This window comes from Hermetia illucens, chromosome 4 (genome assembly GCF_905115235.1).
Source record: "Hermetia illucens chromosome 4, iHerIll2.2.curated.20191125, whole genome shotgun sequence".
Classification (NCBI taxonomy): domain Eukaryota; kingdom Metazoa; phylum Arthropoda; class Insecta; order Diptera; family Stratiomyidae; genus Hermetia; species Hermetia illucens.
Genome location: NC_051852.1, coordinates 121154788 through 121175403, shown reverse-complemented (window position 1 = coordinate 121175403; position 20616 = coordinate 121154788). Strand labels below are relative to the sequence as shown.

General features: G+C 41.1%; 1 protein-coding gene and 1 non-coding gene across 4 annotated transcripts in view; both read left to right on the top strand.

Moving 5' to 3' along the window:
- Positions 1-17853, top strand: part of LOC119656004 (protein CBFA2T2) — a 112254-nt gene extending 94401 nt beyond the window's left edge. For all 3 annotated transcript variants that reach the window (XM_038062246.1, XM_038062245.1, XM_038062244.1), the window contains 3 exons: positions 2900-3076; positions 3232-3339; positions 16637-17853. In XM_038062246.1, coding sequence (XP_037918174.1) covers positions 2900-3076; positions 3232-3339; positions 16637-16804 — 453 coding nt within the window. In that variant the 3' untranslated portion in view covers positions 16805-17853. The remainder of the gene's footprint in view (positions 1-2899; positions 3077-3231; positions 3340-16636) is intronic.
- On the top strand, positions 8528-8600 carry Trnaa-agc. The gene has a single exon. It is a non-coding gene; the product is annotated as a tRNA-Ala (tRNA).
- Positions 17854-20616: the final 2763 nt, after the last annotated feature.

The following is a 20616-nucleotide window of genomic DNA, read 5'->3' as shown; positions in this document are numbered from 1 at the left end:
AAATTGTCGGTAAGTAGTCTGCCAATTTCAAAACTACGTTGCTACTGAAACGTCAATGGCACATCGGATAGGGGATGACCTCACGGCTACAAGCTGACGCTTTCTATGAGCAACTAAACTCAATTCAGGAGAGCCTTCGTAAACATGATATTGTTATCGGGATGAGTGATTTGAATACCAAACTCAGTTCTGACAATACCTGTCTCGGGCATATGATTGGAAACATGACCTTCGTAGGTTATGAAGGAGGTCGGCTGACTAGAAACATTTGAACAAGTCGACCATATCGTAAGAACAGCAACTTCGAAAGGGCCTTCGCTAACGTGACCACTCAAATAAAATATGGGGCGCTTCCGCAATAAGGGACACCTCGGAATCTTGATCGGCAGGCTGGGTTTCGCACTGTTCAGAGGACTTACAACAGCGTGAACAGAGAGTGTTTGTGAAACGCTCTACGTAGGAATGTGATTCGCACGAAATGTCACGTGATACATCGAGGCAGAATCTTAGAGGAGTTTTGAATTCAAAATCGAAGTTCGCTAGGGTAGCATTTATCACCGATACGTTTTCTTCTCATTATCGGTGACGTCCTTCTCTTCTTCTTCTTTCCCCAACACCTCGATTACGCTGATGGTATTTGCTTTCATGCCGAGTCATGGACAGTGGGCAATGGCTCTAGATAGAAGATAAGGAATAGCAAAGCCAAGGCTATCAATCTAATTGGCCATCGCACTCTTCCTATCTACATTAATAAATACGACATCGAAGGCGTTAATCAACCGGTACCAAACTTGATGTTGCTCGACGTATTAGCAACACCAGATCCAGCATCATTGTTTTGTCCAAAATTTGGAAATACCATTATCTGAACACTAACATCAAGTTGAAGCTGTTCCGCAGCAATATTCTCTCTTTGCTATAGTATGGATACATGACAAATTACTGCCACTGTTTCTCAAAAGCTCTAGGCTGTAATCAATTAATGTCTGCATCGTGTCATTAGAGTATTTTGAAGTAGCAGCGGATAGGTGACACATTAAGGAAGGTCGTCAACTTCGTTGCGAGTTATGCGAAGCAATTTTCTTCCTTTTCTGTACCCTTTATCCCGTTCATAAGGGAGGTCGGTTCGTCATGATTGGTCGCGCCATTTTGTTTTATAAAAGGCCTGATCTAGTTGCGAGGCTTTCAAATCACCATCTAGCGTATGAAGCCACCATGATTTCGGCGGGCCTCACGCTTAACATCGATTTCGATGTCCAGACCAATCTTGGCAAGTGAACACCATTGAAAATGCTTTTCTTGCAAATTTTCCACGATCGGTGCAACTCCATATCGATCACGGATATCCTCATTTCAGATGTGATCCAAGGCATGCTACACCACTGGTCCAACGCTGCATCTTCGTCCCGATTACCGCAAGATGCTGTTCGTTGTCTTTTATAGTCGGCCACCACTCAGAACCATAGTGGGCGACAGGGCAGAAAACGATGCAATAAATTTTAGATTAGACGTTCGTTGATACGACAATCACAAAGAACACCAGTTGTGGAACACCACTTCATCCAGGTTGCGCTAATGTCATAAGCAATTTCAATTCAATCTCAACGTAGTTCTCCACTGGCTGATAGCATTGATCCGAGAAATTTAAATCGTTCAATGCTGGGTAGGTCACTACCACTGACATGACCCGAGAAATTTAAATCGTTCAATGCTGGGTAGGTCACTACCACTGACAGTGATTGTGTCTTCTTCATGGGGATCAGTTGAAAAAAAATCTGTTTTATTCAGATTCATTCTAAGACCATGTTGCATGAGGCGATCATTCTATTTTTGCACAAGTTGCTCGAGATCATTCTTGCTGTTAGATGCTAGGACAACATCATCTGCATAGAGCAGTGTATAGGGCGCTGGACGTTGGATGTCCCATGTGACAATCCCTATAACAAGCGGAGTGGTGAGAGGGCACTTCTTTGATGCACACCGACAAGAATACGACACGGTTTTGATATACCCGCCCCACTTTGCACCTCTCAATTTAGACCAGCGCACGAGTTCTTCTGACATTGGGTCTTATCGTAGAACATACCAGATGAGTACGGGTTCCACACAGTCAATCACTTTCTCCAGTTCCAAAAATAAGATGTAAAGAGTGCAATGCTTCTCACGGCGTTTCTCGGTGAGTTAACGCACAGCATGTATTATGTCAGTAGTTCCGCAGTGCTTGGCAAACCCGGTTTGATTTATGGTTCTTTGAACGATTTCATGAATACAGTTGTCAAGAATGTGTTAAAAAATCTTCATGGTATGGGACAGCAATCGGATCGGACGGTAATTTAAACATTCTACTGGACTTCTTTTTTTTTCATATTGAAACTGTGGTACTTTCTTGCCATTCAGATGGTGTTCTACCTTCCTGAATAACCCGATTGAACAATTCACTGAGCCATGGTGTTGAGGTCTCAGACCTCAGATGCTATATCATCAGATCCTGTTTCGTTCTCTGATTCTTATCTTTGCTTCCTCGTCTTCAGTTGCGCTGACAGGTGGAATTGCTCCGAATGTGGCAAAGCTTGTGATGAACAAATTCTTCCCTTGGAATCTGCTCGAAATATTCTCGCCTTCTATAGCATGCGTCACGGTTTGTCGGTCGGTAAGCAAAGTGCCGTTCTTGTCATTAATGCAGTGTTCGATATCCTGTGTGCGGTTTGTCAGCTTTTGACAAGTCCATGCAATTGAATCCACTATCCCGTATTGTTGGTTGACATCCCACGAATATTATAAAGCAATTTTTTATTGAATCTTTTGTTACAGTTTTACCAAAAGGACTAATCCTAACTTAGTTACTTAAAATTATGCAAAAGTAATAAAAATAATGTATATTTTTATTCTTTCAATTTAGGTTAAGAGACAAGCTGTCATTGAAATTCAAAGGGCTGTGGCGGCTGCAGAAAATCGTGCTGCAGAGGTAATGGCACAAGAACGTTTAAAAATGGAGAAATTTTTCGCCGATATGAGCAAACATGCCACAGAAACCGATGTTGAGAGCAAATCCCCATCTCTGTCAGCTGGACAAAATGTAAGTAAGGCAAATGAGAATAAAAATATAAATGCTGTTTTAATCATGATATTACGATTGCTATCTTAATGATTCTCTATACTGAAAAAAGAAAGTTTCTTAAAATGGCTGCAAAAATTTTATAAGAAAAAACGTTTATTTGGTCCCGTCTACAGGCCTGTTGGAATTGCGGAAGAAAAGCTAATGAGACTTGTTCAGGATGCAACTTAGCGAGATATTGTGGAGCATTTTGTCAACACAAAGACTGGGAGCATCACCATCAGGTATTGCATTAGTTTGTAATATTCTCTCAGTCATTGTTATTCCCAAAAAGTTCATTCAATTCCACATAAATGACTGCCGATAAGGAAGTAAAGTCGTTAGATTCAACACTTATAACTTCACCTTCGGAATTTCGGACAAAAATTAACCTGTTGCAATGATGTTTACCCAGGCGCCAAGCACGCTATATATGATTTTGCATTGCATGAAACTCCCTATAATTTAACGAACGTGTGAGAAGGGGTGTACTCAGAATGTAGGAACTTTTACTACCTTCTCAGAAAAATTTACATAAAGTGCTAATCATATTTCAGAAATATAATAAAATTAATTTTTAAAATACAGTTTTAACCTGAGGATTGAAACTGGAAAGTTTGATACGTCTGCTGTCGTTATCAGGTCGAAAAAGACATTAAGGGTTCAAATTTTGATTTTTTCATTTTTTTTAATCGTTTATTTTTTTATAAAAAAACAGATATTGGGATGAAATTTTGCATATATTGGGTTGGGGAAAAAGAAATGTCGTATTTTGTCAACAGATGGCCACACTTAAATATATCTTGTGTTGTACTTATCGCATCGGGTCATACTATACGGCGATTTGAAGACATCAAGCAAGAAATTCGTCATATTTTACCTTTTTTCTACTTGAGAGGTCAAAATGCAACGAAGGCGGCCGAAAAAATTTGTGAAGTTTATGGGCCCGATACTGTAACGATTCGCACAGCACAGCGTTGGTTCTATCGATTTCATTCTGATTTAGTGGATGTCGAAGATACACCCCGTACTGGTAGGCCAACCGTCGTAGAAACCAATAAAATCGTCGAAATCATCCAAGTGGACCGGCATGTGAGCATTTGCTCGATTGGCCAGGAACTGGATGTAGACCATAAAACCGTTTGGAACCATTTGCAGAAGATTGGATTCCAACAAAAGCTGGATGTTTGGTAACCACACGAGTTGACGCAAAAAACTCTCTTGGACCGAATCAACGCCTGCGTTACACTGCTGAAACGGAATGAAGTCAACCCATTTTTGAAGCGGATGGTGTCTTTCATAAGGCTGCTACAATTTTTTTTAATAAAATGTCTAAAATTGATGGCGTGGGTGATTTTGGGTCACTGAGACGTCCAAAAAAATGGGAGTTTAATCAATATGAAATTCTCTATAGAATGAACCAAAATCAAAAAAATTCTCCAAAAAATAACAAAATGGTGGCGATAAATGACGTAAATCAAAGCATTTAGCACCTATTTTCGTCTCTATTTCCCAAAAAAATGTTCATCATCATCATCAACGGCGCAACAACCGGTATCCGGTCTAGGCCTGCCTTAATAAGGAACTCCAGACATCCCGGTTTTGCGCCGAGGTCCACCAATTCGATATCCCTAAAAGCTGTCTGGCGTCCTGGCCCACGCCATCGCTCCATCTTAGGCAGGGTCTGCCTCGTCTTCTTTTCCTACCATAGATATTGCCCTTGTAGACTTTCCGGGTGGGATCATCTTCATCCATACGGATTAAGTGACCCGCCCACCGTAACCTATTGAGCCGGATTTTATCCACAACCGGACGGTCATGGTATCGCTCATAGATTTCGTCATTGTGTAGGCTACGGAATCGTCCATCCTCATGTAGGGGGCCAAAAATTCTTCGGAGGATTCTTCTCTCGAACGCGGCCAAAGAGTTCGCAATTTTTCTTGCTAAGAACCCAAGTTTTCGAGGAATACATGAGGACTGGCAAGATCATAGTCTTGTACAGTAAGAGCTTTGACCCTATGGTGAGACGTTTCGAGCGGAACAGTCTATGTAAGCTGAAGTAGGCTCTGTTGGCTGACAACAACCGTGCGCGGATTTCATCATCGTAGTTGTTATCGGTTGTGATTTTCGACCCTAGATAGGAGAAATTGTCAACGGTCTCAAAGTTGTATTCCCCTATCCTTATTCTTGTTCGTGCTTGTGTTTGACCAGTGCGGTTTGATGTTGTTGGTTGATTCGTCTTCGGTGCTGACGTTGCCACCATGTATTTTGTCTTGCCTTCATTGATGTGCAGCCCAAGATCTCGCCCCGATTGCCGCCTGCTCGATCTGGATGAAGGCAGTTTGAACGTCTCGGGTGGTTCTTCCCATGATGTCGATATCGTCAGCATAGGCCAGTAGTTGGGTGGACTTGAAGAGGATCGTACCTCTTGCTGCTGCTGTTGTTTTGAGAAAAACGTCTTTGAAAGTTTATGACAATATTGACAGTAGTGACTTTTCAGCACACAATCCGATTCATAATCTATAAAACCAGTTTCCAAAGTGTTCTCTTCTATTTATACAACACGCTAACAAAATGAGAATGTGTAACATACCCGTATAAAGCAGAAGTTTTGAAGAGAAAGGCACGATACAAGAAGTAAGAGCGTGACCTGGCGCACTATATACACTGGCTGCTCATATTTAAAATTTTGTGTAAAACAAAACCTTATTAAAATCGGTTTACTATCTGCCTGGCTTCCTTTTTTGTTTATCGTTGGAAGGTGTAAAGGTTCAAAACCTACTGATGGCTCCTGCCATGCAGTTATGTGAGACTCCTACTGACTAAAACCACCTCCTTCTGCCTCTCTCCCCCCGGCACTGCTATAAGCATTATATCGCGGGACTGGATCAGTTCTTAACTGCGCCTCATTATTGTTTTCTCCCTTTCTCGTTTTCATCGCAGTTCTTCATGCCCTAGCTTTTGATGAATCATTTTCAGCTCAATTACCACGTGATTCCAAGCCTTCGTTGACTCCAACATAACCTCCACTATATTTTTAGATGTTAAGTGCCTGTCTGCGATCGCCTCCAGCCTAATTCGGTGCGCTGTAAACCTAAGGCACTCAAATACAACATGCTCTGCATTCTCAGCCACGTTACCATATCTTGGGCAGCATGGTCACTCGTCGTGTCCAAATCGTTGTAGATAAGCCCGATAACCTCCATGTTCACTTAAAAACTGCGTTACCTAGTAGCTTAGTTCCCTGTGGCTCCTTTAAATCCATCTTCGAATGTGTTTAATAACACGTTAGGTCCAGCAGCCGGTTTGTGCCTTATTCTATCTCTTTTGCCATTCCGCCGACTTTGTCTTGGTCGTCGACTTTGTCTTGGTCCACCAATGTTCGGTAGTATCCTCGCGATCGTTACAGCGATGGAAGACGCTTTAGTTGCGGCGTCCTCAATGTGTTTTTTAAAGTTGTACCTTTTGTCAATCATTACTCCCAAGTACTTAAGCGACTCTTGGGAGTAAATTGTTTGTTCACCAACTTTAATTTTCACAGAAGGAAGGGCACTTCTTTTGCTGATTAGCACTATTTCCGTTTTATGTTCAGCCAGTGACAGGCCGGACTTTTTCAACCGGGAATTGAACTCACATATCGCTTCATTTGTATAGATTTTGGTCTCGTCTGAGCGTTTTGCAACTACTACAGTTCTCTCTACTGTCACACGCATTTTTCTTGGAGACGGTTATAGTGGTCGACACGAAGGGCCCCATTTTTTTTCACCAAATGAAAGGTCTCGATAAGTACTTTTCGAAGCCCGTTAATTTGGGCATTTGTTGAAAAGGTGAGGAGCGTAGTGAATCAAACAAGAGACTGCCAATATATGGTGCCTAAGCTCCGACATACCCTTCATAACGATATCCTTTCAAATAAAGTTAATAATAGTATATTACCATAATTTTTAGTAATTGGCTGCAAAACCCCCCTTAAGTTCATCCTAGTACCACGTGCAAATGTAGGCTATAATATAGACTATAATCCTACCAGGTTAAAATCGCACTATTACTAACAAAGTTATAATAGGTCGAATTTGTTGCTTCTTTACAAATTCAAGACCAGACTGGAAAGTGGATACTCTCAGATAATATGTGCATATATTAGGTGCTACGTACTAATGGGACAAATGCACACTCAAATCTCTTTACAGAAGAAATACACAAAACCTTTCATACCTGAAGCGTGCAGCTTCCGGTCTTCCGACCTGTTAAAATCGAATATGACTTTCATATTCATGCCACATATTGTCAAATGTATTTTCAACCAAAATCAATAATAAAAAAAAAACTTTTTATAAAAATTGAACCCGTCACGCCCCCTTAAGGGGATCATCCCATGTGAAGGCCGTTTTTTTTCGCTTTTTTTAGAATTTTTTTGTGAGGAACTGGATAAAGATACAAATACGAATTTTTCACCATATATTTATTGATTTCTTGGGCATGCGTGATAATTTTTCCAGCCCGATAGAGTAATTCATTATTGAAATTTATATAGCAATTTATACACCCATCTCCAAAAAAAGCGTTTTTTCTGCTGCCATGCTAGAGGGCGCTGCGATCATCTTAAAGAAAAAAAGTAAACGGCATTTTAAAGTGCAGACTTAACTATAGTCCGCAAACTAGGATTATTGAAAAGTATTAAAAGCTAAATTTTTTGCGTCTTGTTAAACTTTTTTTCGTGAATTTTGGCGGTTTTTTTAAGGCTTCTTTTATGAATAAAAAAAACTACTGAATAAATCGCAATTATCTATTATGTATATATATATATTCTGAATAAGTCGTGAAAATTTCAAAGAATTTCGTTGGATAGATTTTGGGATATGGTGGCAGCAGATTTGCAGCATGCAGTTTCGAGAAAAACGCATTTAAAAAGTAGAATGTGATATTTAGCCATAAAATCTTAACTGATCATTAATCTGCTATATTTAGTCCATAAGCCTTAGGTTTCTTGAAGAAACACATGTACAGCCTTGGCTTCAATTTTTATCCTTTCTGTGAAGTCGTTCGAACGTCATTTGGACCGATAAATACGAGCTTTATTACGGAGATCGACATAAATCTGACCTGTGACTTATTACGTATTTAACACTATAATTTCCGAACGACCCCGAATATCAAAAAATCACTTTGCCCATATATTCTACACTATATCTAGATACAATTGATCGATTCCGCGGATCCGACACACAGGATGACCCCCTTAAGAAATTTTTATTTTTCCTGATTTTGTCTCCCTCATTGAGTTTCCGATCCGACAACTACGTTGGTAATTAAATATTTATGGAATCCATATCGCCAAATTAGAATTGCGGATTTATGCCCGAACAAATAATAATTAGACAAAATATTTATTTGAAAATATTTTTATTTTTTTGATCGTGTAACGTTCATATCGGGGATGTAGCTCAGATGGTAGAGCGCTCGCTTAGCATGTGAGAGGTACCGGGATCAATGCCCGGCATCTCCAATCGGTTACGTTTTGCCAGTCAATACCGCATCATACTCGTATATTATAAAAACACCAAACAAAATAGATACAAGTTACTTTTATCTTTATTCAAAATATTTTTGCTACTCTTGACAAAAGTAACCTGGAGATGCGGGGCATCGATCCCCGTACCTCTCACATGCTAAGCGAGCGCTCTACCATCTGAGCTACGTCCCCGTACGAATAGTATGTTTATACACACAAACAGTTCACGGTTCACTTCTGCAGGTACAGGTATGAATGACGAGGCGCCCACAGTTGGAAACGTAAATAGATTGCAAACCGGTCTGCACCCATCGCAATCTCAGCTAAGAGCGTGTGTAAAGATTTTTTCTCTATTCACAACTCGTGAGTGGAAAACACCTGGCCTGCTCACTGCAACCGAAATTTGAAATAAAAAAATCCCAACACTAAATTTTTCTATCTTTATCTTCACCACGCGATAAAGGCACAATCTCATACGCTCGAGTGATAACTGAAAAAGATAGAATGCCGCGAATATGTACATTTATATTTGTGGATTGTTGTTTCATTGAGAAATTTTCTGGTCATTTCATTTCCACATAATTAGAGTTGATTGTTTTTGAGCAAGAAAATAGAACAATTCAATAATTCTAAGATTTGTAAGTTTATTCAGTATTCTCGTGAAAGATTTTGCTCCGATAGTATATTTTTTACTTACAAGGTCATCATTAGTTTAGTTTCGATCACTAGATATTACAAGATACCTTTCTATAACTTCAAGTTTGACTTGCTTGAAGTATGCACACATAGTATCTATATTTCAATATATAAATATCTGATTAGATACCCGAAATGAAAATCTTTATCTTACTTTTCCAAGCCAATATGCAAGTGCTTTAGTTTCGCTTTCTTGCCGATTTTGATCACTCCAATCCCCAGCCATACTTATCAAATCGAAACTCTCAATAAGATAGCTTTAATTTATATTTAGTTAAATATGTATAACCAAACCCAATTTGGAAAGATAGTGCGAGGATAATTACTAAAATCATGCATAGTTATCAGACGTGTCCTTTTAATGATGTTTATTAAGATGGAATAAGGAGAGAAAAATGTTGGACAATTTTTGTACTTAAGAAGTTTTGTGTCTTCTCTTTCGAAGATGAAAATCATCAAAATAACAAGACATCCACTGAACCCACCTGTACTCCTGTTTCCTGTGGAATTATTGCAAAGAAATACGGCGCTGGTCAAACTTAGCTGTAGCCTTTCTCACCACACCAGAGGCACCTTTCAATTTACATTAAGCGCGTTCTACCATGTGCTTAACTGAATCTAAATTTGTTTAGCCCCAAGCATTTTTGCAAATTGATTTTCCAGTACTATCCAATGTTTACCTCAGCCTTCGTTTATCCATGAATCTGGGATAATTGTACTCTAGATCGCTACATTGACGGTATTCCGATGAACTGTCTAATTTAAACCTATACAAGTATCCGCGCTATCTTGCATGCTTCGCCCGAAATCAGGTGAGATTTTAACTAACCTCTCCGTTCCTTCACTGCGTCTAGACTTTGATATTGAGAGTCGGTTGATACATTTAATGATCTTTTTCGGTCATTTCCATTGTTGATGCCAGCAACTTTCGGCGAACTTCATTTACTGATAAAAGAAATTGGACTTCAAATAATAGACACGCGAAATCTCAAAGTTCCAGCCCGTTGACCAGTATTTTTGGACATTTTCCTTAGGTGGAGGGACGTATTGGGCATAAGAGTAGCGACTTGTATAGTCGGTCAAAGTTCTTACTGTAGACGACAATGATCTTGCTAGTCCTCAGGTGTTCCTCGGAGATTTCGGTTTTTAGCAAGAAAAAATGCGAACTCTTGGCCGCGTTCAAGAGAAGAATCCATCGAAAATTTTTGGCTCCCTATATGAGGATGGACGATTCCGTAGCCGACATAACGACAAAATCTATGAGTGATACCATGATCGTTAGGTTGTGGATAAAATCCGGCTCAATGAATTGCGGTGAGTGGGTCACCTAATCCATATGGATGCCCGGAAAATCTATAGGGCAATACCTATGGTAGAAAAAGAAAATAAGGCAAACTCTGCCTCAGATGGAACGATCACGTAGGACAGGACACCTGGCAGCTTTTATAGGTATCGAATTGGTAGGTATATAGCTCAGAGCCAGATTCGCTAGAAGTTGGTCTAGGCGCTCTACACCCTTTAGCATTGTTGAATAGATGCCCTAAATGCCAGGTACTTTGAAATCCTTAAAGGACAGTGTAGCAGCACTTACCTTTTTAATGATAACCACAGCTCCACAGCAGTTTCCTTCTGTCGTGCCTTGCTCTTCTGTTTTCTGGAAGATTAGGGCACTAAAGTCGCGGACGGGTCGACTTTTCCAGCTTTTGCTATTATGAAAAAGAAAGAACATTATTCGGGGCATTTGCAGCTAGGATCAAACTGATGAAACAGCAACGATTCCAACTTCTCAAGCGAAAAGGTAACAAGGAAGGTTCGGCCAGCAATGATTAAATCTTCATCTGCAGCTTACAGAATATCGTATCGTAGACGATGAACGGCATCAACCCATCAAGTGACAATAGTGAGTTGTATCTTCATATTTGGTGCTCAGAGCAACTCCATGTGATGGAACCGGAAAACGCTGTTCACACCGGCTTGCTTGTCGTGGATGCAGTATGAGAATGCTCTGAAGTCTAGGGCGGTCAGACCGGAGTCTGCGAAATACACGTCTGCAGTGGTACCATGGGAGCCAGAATAGAGGAGGAGAATCTCTGGGGGATGTGTTCTCGGCCCGGTCATTTGCGGTTGGCCGTTGTGTTTTCATGGTGGCTGTGCCCATATAATGGACGAAGCACCCTTGTGGTCCCAGGCATGGAGTTGCCCTGTTTTACTCGAGCACCGCACCCCTTAATTACGGTAGGCCTCGTATTTGCAAGTGTGAGTGCTAAGTCTGCAATTAGTATAAACCAGTACGGCCGTCCCAGCTACAGCGGAGCTCTGTTTGTAGGCTCCAAATCAATCAGTGTCCAAAGAAGGGCGTGGTGTTAGTCCGGCAAAGCCGTGTGTACGGAAAGCTTTTAGCGCGGAGGAAAATTTCCTCACTGATTTCAATCCTCAGACAATAAGTAACTAAGGATGTGATTGACACCGTTGAAGGAATATCACCGTGTATCGACTCATGACGGCATCAATACGTGTTTTAGGCATTTGAATGGATTTGGTTCCTATCGTAATTTTTGAATATATTGTTACGAATTTGCTTTTAGGTACTCCTACGGCTGTCACCAGTTGTTACGTTTTTTCTTTACGTAATCGCACCGCTGTCACCAATTGTTACGTTCTTCGCTATTCCTACTCGTCACTAGTTACGTTACTTGCTTTACGTAGGCTCGTGTTACCGGATTGCATAGCACTAAATAAAAACCAGTTCTATAACTTTAATATAAGCGTTTATTAAACACTAAATTATACAACCGTATAATTAATTATAGAACAATTCTTTTAACCGGTACATTCGAGGCGTATTCATAACCGACGTGATCCGTTCTAACTCTAGAACTAGACTAACTTTGTGAGCTTATTTCTGGCTCTTCTATACCCTGCGGAACATTCCAGAAAGGCATGCAACCACTTTACTAGAAAACTGTTTCGCTCCTTTGACAAGATCTTACCACCATTAGAGTCATCTGTTAACAATTATCGTAACTAACTATTCGCCCTACTGTTATACAACTTGGGTGCCTTGGCTAATTGCCATTACTACGGTTAACATTGACATCACACATAATTTTCTAAAGTGATTTTCGTCACAATATCTAGGGGTCTGCCCTTCCTGGGGTTGTAGCCTCTCAATTTGATCAGAAGAGGTATTAGTCCAAAAGATGAAACCAAAAGTAATTAGAAGATGCAATTTACTCAGTTCGGAACCTTGTTCTTGTAGGAAATGCTTGGTAATTTTGACTTTATTGTGAGACCGTGGTTCCCTGTGAACTGGCAGTAGTATGAGTCCTTAAAAACAGTTTTCTGATTTCAGAAACAGCATTATCAGCGTCATTTTCATTTTTCCTCTAAAGCCGATTGTTTAGTATTTTTGCAGGTTGAGGTCCAGTTTTCACTTGTTGAGGTATCGAGAAAAGGATTCGAGGCAGTATGAAATCTTCCAAATCAAAAGTTCTCCTTATTTTAAGAAGGCAGGTTATTGTAGGCGTCTTGGTAGTAATCTCGAGCAGTGTCGATTTTTACAATTCAGAGTGTAGTTGCTCAACCGGGTAACATTGTAGTTTTCGTGTAACAGTGATGATTATTGCTCCTATATAACAGAACAGAGACAACATTTGCTTGGAACAACTTCAACTTAATATTGGTATCGAGGTATCTGGGTGTCCAAATTTTAGATAAAGCAATGAACACTGAAAATATTTTTTAAGGATTGCGGGGTCCTAAGTCCGCATCCACTTGATGTCGGATCGGACTAAATGAGGAGCAATCTCTCTCTCTCTCTTTTTGGCCCATGGACCCCTCGTTTAGGCTTAACACCCAAACTTTTTAAAAATATTAGTCGAAACGGTAAGAAACCGTAAGCCGTCTTCGCCTTTTATTTGTAACGAAGACTGGTCTAACTACGTTAACGCGTCGGGTGACATGATGTGCCACCGTCGGTAGAAAAGACTCTACCAAGATAGGCAAATTGATTAACACCTTCGATGTTTCGCTCGTTGATACAGATAGGAAGAATGCAATGACTCGTCCGACTGAAAACCAATCTGAGTTCAATCTGATTCTGTTTGCCTCTTTTTCCAAATTTAGAGGCATTTGGCTAAAGTCCAAGGCTCGATGATAGAACAGGCAGTTGTCATCATTGTACAATAGTTGAAGTGTTTAAGGAAATAAGTCAATAAGCAAACAACTTGTTTGCACTGATGAAGGCAACAAGTGGTTCCCGAAATATCGGTATTTGCAAGAATAAATACCCACACCAACGAAAAAGAAACAACAAGTTTTTATTACTTCAATTAATTAATTGTTGGAAACACCGCATAATTTCACTCTGACCCATAACAAGCAATAATTTGAAATTCCTGAGAAATTTTACCTTGAAACAGCACATGACGTTTTGCATTGTCACATGTCGCTCTTATAATAACTATTAGTTTCTCCGAAATACGCTCCTACGTAAAGCATTCCGGATACACTCCCTGTTCGCACTGTTGAAAGCTTTCTCGAAATCGATGAAGCGCAGGTGAAGTGCACACTACTCCCAAATGATCCGAAGAGTTTTGGTGTGGTCAATATAGAAGGATCCAACCAACCTGCTCTCTGTCGAATAACAATTTCGAGAAGTTCTTTAATGTGTTCCAGGATTATTTTTGCTACTACCTTCGCGATGGCAAGAAGCACCCACATATCCCTCAAACTTTCGCACTCAGGACCGGTTTTCCTCTTCCACTAGGAAAGATCTGAGATTCCCAGGATTAATGGATGAGTGGGAGACCGGCCAATATGTCAAGGCATACGTAACTTATTGTCCATAACCGACCCAGTTTCTTAAAATTTGCTGATCACGCTTTAAATAGTTAGCACGTTAGGCGGACTTGTATTACCGAAAACTCCGCGAGGCATTCAAGCAGTTTCAGCGTGACTTTCTCTATTTTTAAAGCAGATTTTCAGAATGATAACGCTGACAACCCGGGACCCGTTTCTAGCAGGAAATTCTGGCCCATGTGAATTAGCATTACAATTGTGCTATGCTGTGCACCAGCCAAGATTTCTGAAATAGAGAAGAATGATGCTTTCTATGAGCAGCAACATGCAATCCAATGCCAAGATGGGATCTAATCACAATTGCTCGAACGTGGTCTTAGTAAATATAACAATAATCGCGCCGTACTGACATCTGCCTATTCGGAAAACCAGGGAAGGTGTGTGCCAGTTTGAATATCTAGAAAGCATTGTATCTGTCGACATGACATTGAAAATATGAAATTCATTTTCGTGTTTTGTCTAAAATCTGGAGATGCAATCATCGGAAAACCAAAATTAAGTTAAGGGTTTCCATGCCAACGTCTCCTCTGTGCTGTAACAGGCGGGCCCCTGAAGCTGTCCCGTTTTGCTTCCGTCATCGCGTTGCTATACGCAGTCAGTGCATTTTTGTACCTCTGCCAGCCCCAGGCTTGTTTTCCCCGGTTGAAGCGTTTTCGTGCCTCTGTTCTCATTCTGATTAGGTTCCTGTTCCACCATGGTACATCCCTTGATGACTTAACTGTCTTAGCCGGACAGCTGGCCTCATACGCGTCAATGACGACTGTGTCGAGATTTACCACCACTGTTTCTAGTTCCAGTTCGCTCCTGATGTCACCGCCCCTTGAAGGTGGGCAATGTTGTTGCTCAAGTGCGTTGCGTAGGATTCCCAATCCGTTCTCCAGGGATTCATTATTATTCTTTTTATTTCGAAGTTACCCTCAATGTCGAATCTGATTATGAAGGTTCATCCGACACCCTCCAATTCCTGATCATTCCGTTCATTAGAGTATTTTCTAGAGTTATGTCTAGTACCTCCTGTCTAGTGCTGGTCACAAATGTGGGAGTGTTCCCTAAGTTATATATTTCTAACTTATTGCTAAGAATAAATTCAAGGAGGTACTCACCTCTTCGATTGGTGTCGCTGCTTCCCCAAACTTCGTGGTGGGCGTTGGCATCGCAGCCGAGGAGAAGTGGAAACGTCCTCTTCTTACAATACTTCACCAGTTTTGCGACTTGTTCCGGTGGAGCCCGGATTTTGTCTGGGAAGTATCCCGATGCAACGACTGTCTCTCGAGTGCTCCTCCCGGCTTCCAATGAGACTTGGACAGCCACAAGGTCCCTGATCAGAAACTCTGAAAAACAAATGTAATTTAGATAATGTTTAAGAATTATGCAAGCTCTTAGTTTTTCACAAGAGGAGTCCCAAATTACCTGCATGCTTCCTCCTTGCAGACCGCGAATCTGCCACCGGTACACCCAGGGTTCCTGAGCTAGCACTATTCCAATGTTCTCCTTGGAACTTGCCCTTGCAATTACCGCATAGTGGAAAATTATCTGGGCCTTCTTAGTGCTGGCCATTGGTTCCGTTATTGTTTGGAGCTCTTCTCCACTGTCGGAGTATCGCCCTCCTCCTCAGATATGGCGCTTTCCTGCGCATCGCTGTCCACCCTGAGCACTAGGAGTCCTAGGTCTAGGTCTCCTAGCTTCTGCTCTTCACTGGGCAACAGATCTACTTCCCTGGTTGGTCAAGTCCTTTCCGCCTCTATGGCTTTCGAGACTTCTTCGGGGAATTCGGTATGCTTTTCACCCGGTGTCTCCTCCGAGGTGTCTTTCCTTGGCTTCTCCCTGTGCACATGCACGGGTATGTTGCCGAATCGGTGGTTGATATGGCAACTCCGACGTTTTTGCCTCCAGGGATCGGTCATCTACGCCGATCGTGAGGAGTTTACCCTTGCCCTCCACCTTGCTTCTGAAGACTCTCCATGGTTAAGTATGGAGATCTTCATTCTGAGCGATTAAGAGGCCCATAAGGTCTTCTGTTTCTATTGTCGCGGCTTTTGGGAGAAAAACTGTCACCATTTATGCTTCTGGTATATCATCCCCAGCGCATATTGACAGTTCTGTTCCTTCCTAGCCTGGCAATCTAGGAACTATGGTTCTAATCCACTTTGCAGTGTCTTCCGTGGCGCAGTCCGCAATTATAAAGCCTGGTCGAAAGCGTATCCCGGTGAACACAAGTTTCGAAGTCCATCCCTTGCATATCTGCCTGACGACAAGGTCCTCATTGATCTCCTCCTCACGAGTGAGTATTTGCTCGGGAAACATTTTTGACAGCTATGATGGGATAGACAAAATATGAAAAAGAAAGTTTAGATGATTGGAATCAATCCACACATAGATGCAAACTCAAATTTCGTTCTAATAACACCAATTGAAAAATATTCATAACTTTCAAAATTCTACCACTGATCGAGAATTTTTCGTTATCTTTACAGATTTGTGGTAATGTTCGCCCTGAGGTAACGGCCAAACATCCGGCACAAACAGTTCGTGCTCAAATCACAAGATCACCCCCATCCCAGCCACAGCCCCAGGTGTCAGCGACAACGCAACCACCTAGTGTTGTAACAAATGGCGTCAACTCTGGGGGCGGAACGAAATGACGTATTCGCATGATGAAACCAAAAAAGAAGTACTTGTGCTAGTCAATTTATACCTTATAAATTATTATAATGAAACATTAAAGGTATCTAATATAAATACTACAATACCATTAGCATCTAAGGAACTACGTTAAGTGAAATCAAGTCAGTAAATATGTAAAGAGAAAATTTCTCAAGAAATGGAACTCCTCAGTTTAAGAAAATGTTACCGAAGAAATGTCCTTTTTGTGCTCTTTATGTTATGCTAGGGGGAATAGGGAAGAAGGTTAAGTTTAAATGCTAGACTGTTATACAGTGAACTTAATATTTATTTACTGGAGTTTTTCCTGGCATTTTTCCTTTTCAAAAACAGTTACAGTTGTTTGCAAACAAATTAGTAAGAATTTCAAGGAATAGATAAGTAATGAAATGAGGAATATTCCAGAGATCGAACTCTGTTTACAAAGAGTAAACTCCCAACAGTAAATCAACCTTTTTTCCAAACTTACCTTTTCCACGAAAATAGAAACAGTATAAGACCATTGTGCAATATATAGCGGTTAATATGTTTTACAGTCGATCTCGTCGTCAGTTCCTTCTTTTCCAAAGCGACATGGTCGGCCCTTTCAGAGAGTCCTTATTTATACGAACACCGAATTCTTGAAGCGAATCTCACCCAATACCCAAATCAACATTCGGAACGTATTGGATTTTAGTCAGTCACCAGCAAATTTCAAGTAGATTTAATGCACAATTCGTAAATGAACCATTAATTAATAGCTCATAGATTACAATGCATTTGAAAGGAAACGTATTTTAATGTAGTGAATGCACCAGATTCGATAAATTTGCACAAATTTCAAACAGACTATTCTTGTGTATTTTGCGAAATCTCTCAATGCATTATGGTACCAAAATCATTGTCATATTTGCATTGCTAGCGTAGTGCTAAGTTAATGACGTTTGTATTATTTAATATTACTACAATGTTTGTTTTATTTAAATATTGTAATCGAAGGCAGAGATTTTATTTTCTACGATTTGTTAAGCATTAAATAAATTGAAAACAATCCTATATCTTGTGTTTCTCTTAGTGGTTTTGATTAGCGGAAACCGCTGATGTGCGCGATTTGCACTTCTACATACTAAGCCACACCTGTAGCCCCTGCAACCGTTCATCGCGTTTAATATTAGGTAATAATCCAGGATGCCCTTTGAAATGGGGTGTATTACCGGTAAGTGCAGAAGGAGGAAGGAATCCTCAAATGTAATGTGGAATTCATAGTTATATTACTTTTTTCTTTAACAAATTATTAATAACGAGGACCGGAAGAAAACAAGAATTATACCGCATATTTAACATTCTACTTGAAATTTGTAAAATAATGCTACTCTAATTTGAATTTCTAAATAATTTCATGCAACTCTAATTCAACATCCTTTTCCAATTACACAACAGACTTCAAGCTTCACAATCTCCACAAAAGTCAATGACTTACCGATATGCCTTTTACAACAAAAGATGATCCATGCCTTTGTATACTATAGAAAAACTTTCTACATTTACATTTATCTCAACCCAATTTCATTTCAGATAATTAGTACTCCAGCAAAGAATAAGAAGGTAAGTAGTAGGCTCATAACAGCTTGATGTAAAGGCTACTAATTTATCCACAATTTCCCATAATTTTAAACCTCAATTTGATTATCGCGGTAACTATCAAAATCTCAATCTCTCCCGGTACTTTCGTTTTTAAGGTGTGGTGGCACATCGGAGGCATGAACCACGACTGCATTGCTGGTGGTGAATTCGTCTTCGCCGAAGCACTGAACTTCCTCCTTCTTATTCGAACAGTCGCCGCGAGCGGACCAGACATCTACATCTAAAACTAGTGACCCCGACAATTCGGACAACTGGAAAAATTGCGCTCCGTTCTCCGCTGAGTCGTATTCCCTGTGACTACGGTGGATTTGTTGCGCCGACGGGACGTGAGTTCATTTTTATTCGCTTCGGTCGTCGGATTTCGCTCCTGCTTCGCTCGCTAGCTCACATGTCTTGGATAAAAGATAAAACCGTGGGAGGCGCTCACCTGTGGTAGCGGTTTCAGTCAGCGTGCCCTCCTTTTGGTGGCGCAAAAACGGGGCGTGGTACCGCCAATTTGTTCTGGCAGGCAACAGATGCCACGCGTTTTAACCACGCCCTTATCGATCTCGACAAGGAGACTATTAGTTTGGTCACAGTCGTGTTGGAAGACTGCTCCTATGTCAAACTGAAAGGACAGCTCATACGCCGGTTGTCAGTGAGTGAGAAAGCGAAGCTGAATCACTTGTTGAACGATCTGAGGTTGGGCGACCGTACCGTAGCTAGCTGCTTCGAGAAATGAGGCAGCTGGGTGGAGATAAGGTCGGTTCAGAGCTATTGAAGTCCCTATGGTTGCAGTGGTTCCTGGAGAGCACCCACGCCATCTTAGTCTACGCGGACTCGGGGTCGTTGTAGGTCTTGTCCGCCACTGCCAATAAAATCCACGAGGTTTTACTTTCTAAACGACACGGGCGCGGAGAAGTTGGTTCCTTCCGTACCCCGTCCAAACATGTTGATACCGCAAAACTTGCGGTTAGCTGCCACGAACTCCTCTCCCATGCGCGATCCATTTTGGCAGGCATTAGCACCCTCATTTTAGGTGCAGACTTCCTGTGATACTATGGGTTGCTGGTGGACCTGGAGAACAAAAACTTAGTAGACCCCGCAACCACTTTAAAGTCGCCAGGAAAACTGTCCATCTGTGCAAGCGATATTCTGCAGATATTTTCAGATCTTTCAATAGCTATAGGTCATCTCTACTCCATTTGGTCCCCAAGTCAAACGGTGAGATTGCAGGCGTCGACAGATACCCTACTAAATTCATCCGAAATTTCGCGCATTAACTGACAAACTGCCGTATTTCCATGACCTTGGATCTGGCCAGGGCGTATCCCCAAATCTTTGTTGCTCCCGAAGACATACCGAAAGAAGCCACTCTATCCTATGAAACCTAAACTTCTGTTTCCTTTACCTGAGTCATCTCTTCTTCTGAATCTGAGTATTTGAACCACCATCATCATCATCAACGGCGCAACAACCTGTATCCGGTCTAGGCCTGCCTTAATAAGGAACTCCAGACACTCTGGTTTTACGTTGAGGTCCACCAATTCGATATCCATAAAAACTGTCTAGCGTCCTGACCTCGTCTCCTTTTTCTACTATATATTCTACTTTTCTACTATAGATACGGATTAACTGACAGGCTCACCGCAACCTGTTGAGCCGAATTTTATCCACAACCAGACGGTTGTGGTATCGTTCATAGAATTCGTCGTTATGTAGGTTACGGAGTCGTTCATCTTCATGTAGGGAGCCAACAATTCTTCGGAGGATTCTTCTCTTAAACGATGCCAAGTGTTCGCAGTTTTTTTTCATGAAAATCCAAGTCTCAAAGGAATACATAACGACTGACAAGATCATAGTCTTGTACAGCAAGAGTTTTGGCCTCATGGTGAGACGTTTCGAGCGGAACAGTTTTTGTAAGCTGAAATAGGCTCTGTTGGCAGCCAAAAACCGTCCGCGGATTTTATCGTCATAGCTATTATCGGTTGTGATTTTCGACCCTAAATAGGAAAAATTGTCGAAGGTCTCAGAGTTGTAGTCTCCTATCTTCATTGTTTTCGTTTGACCAGTGCGATTCGATGTTGCTCGTTCTTTCGATTTTGGTTTTGGCACTGACGTTGCCACGATGTATTTCGTCTGGCCTTCCTTAATGTTGGGTGGATTTGAAGAGAATGGTGCGTCTTGGATT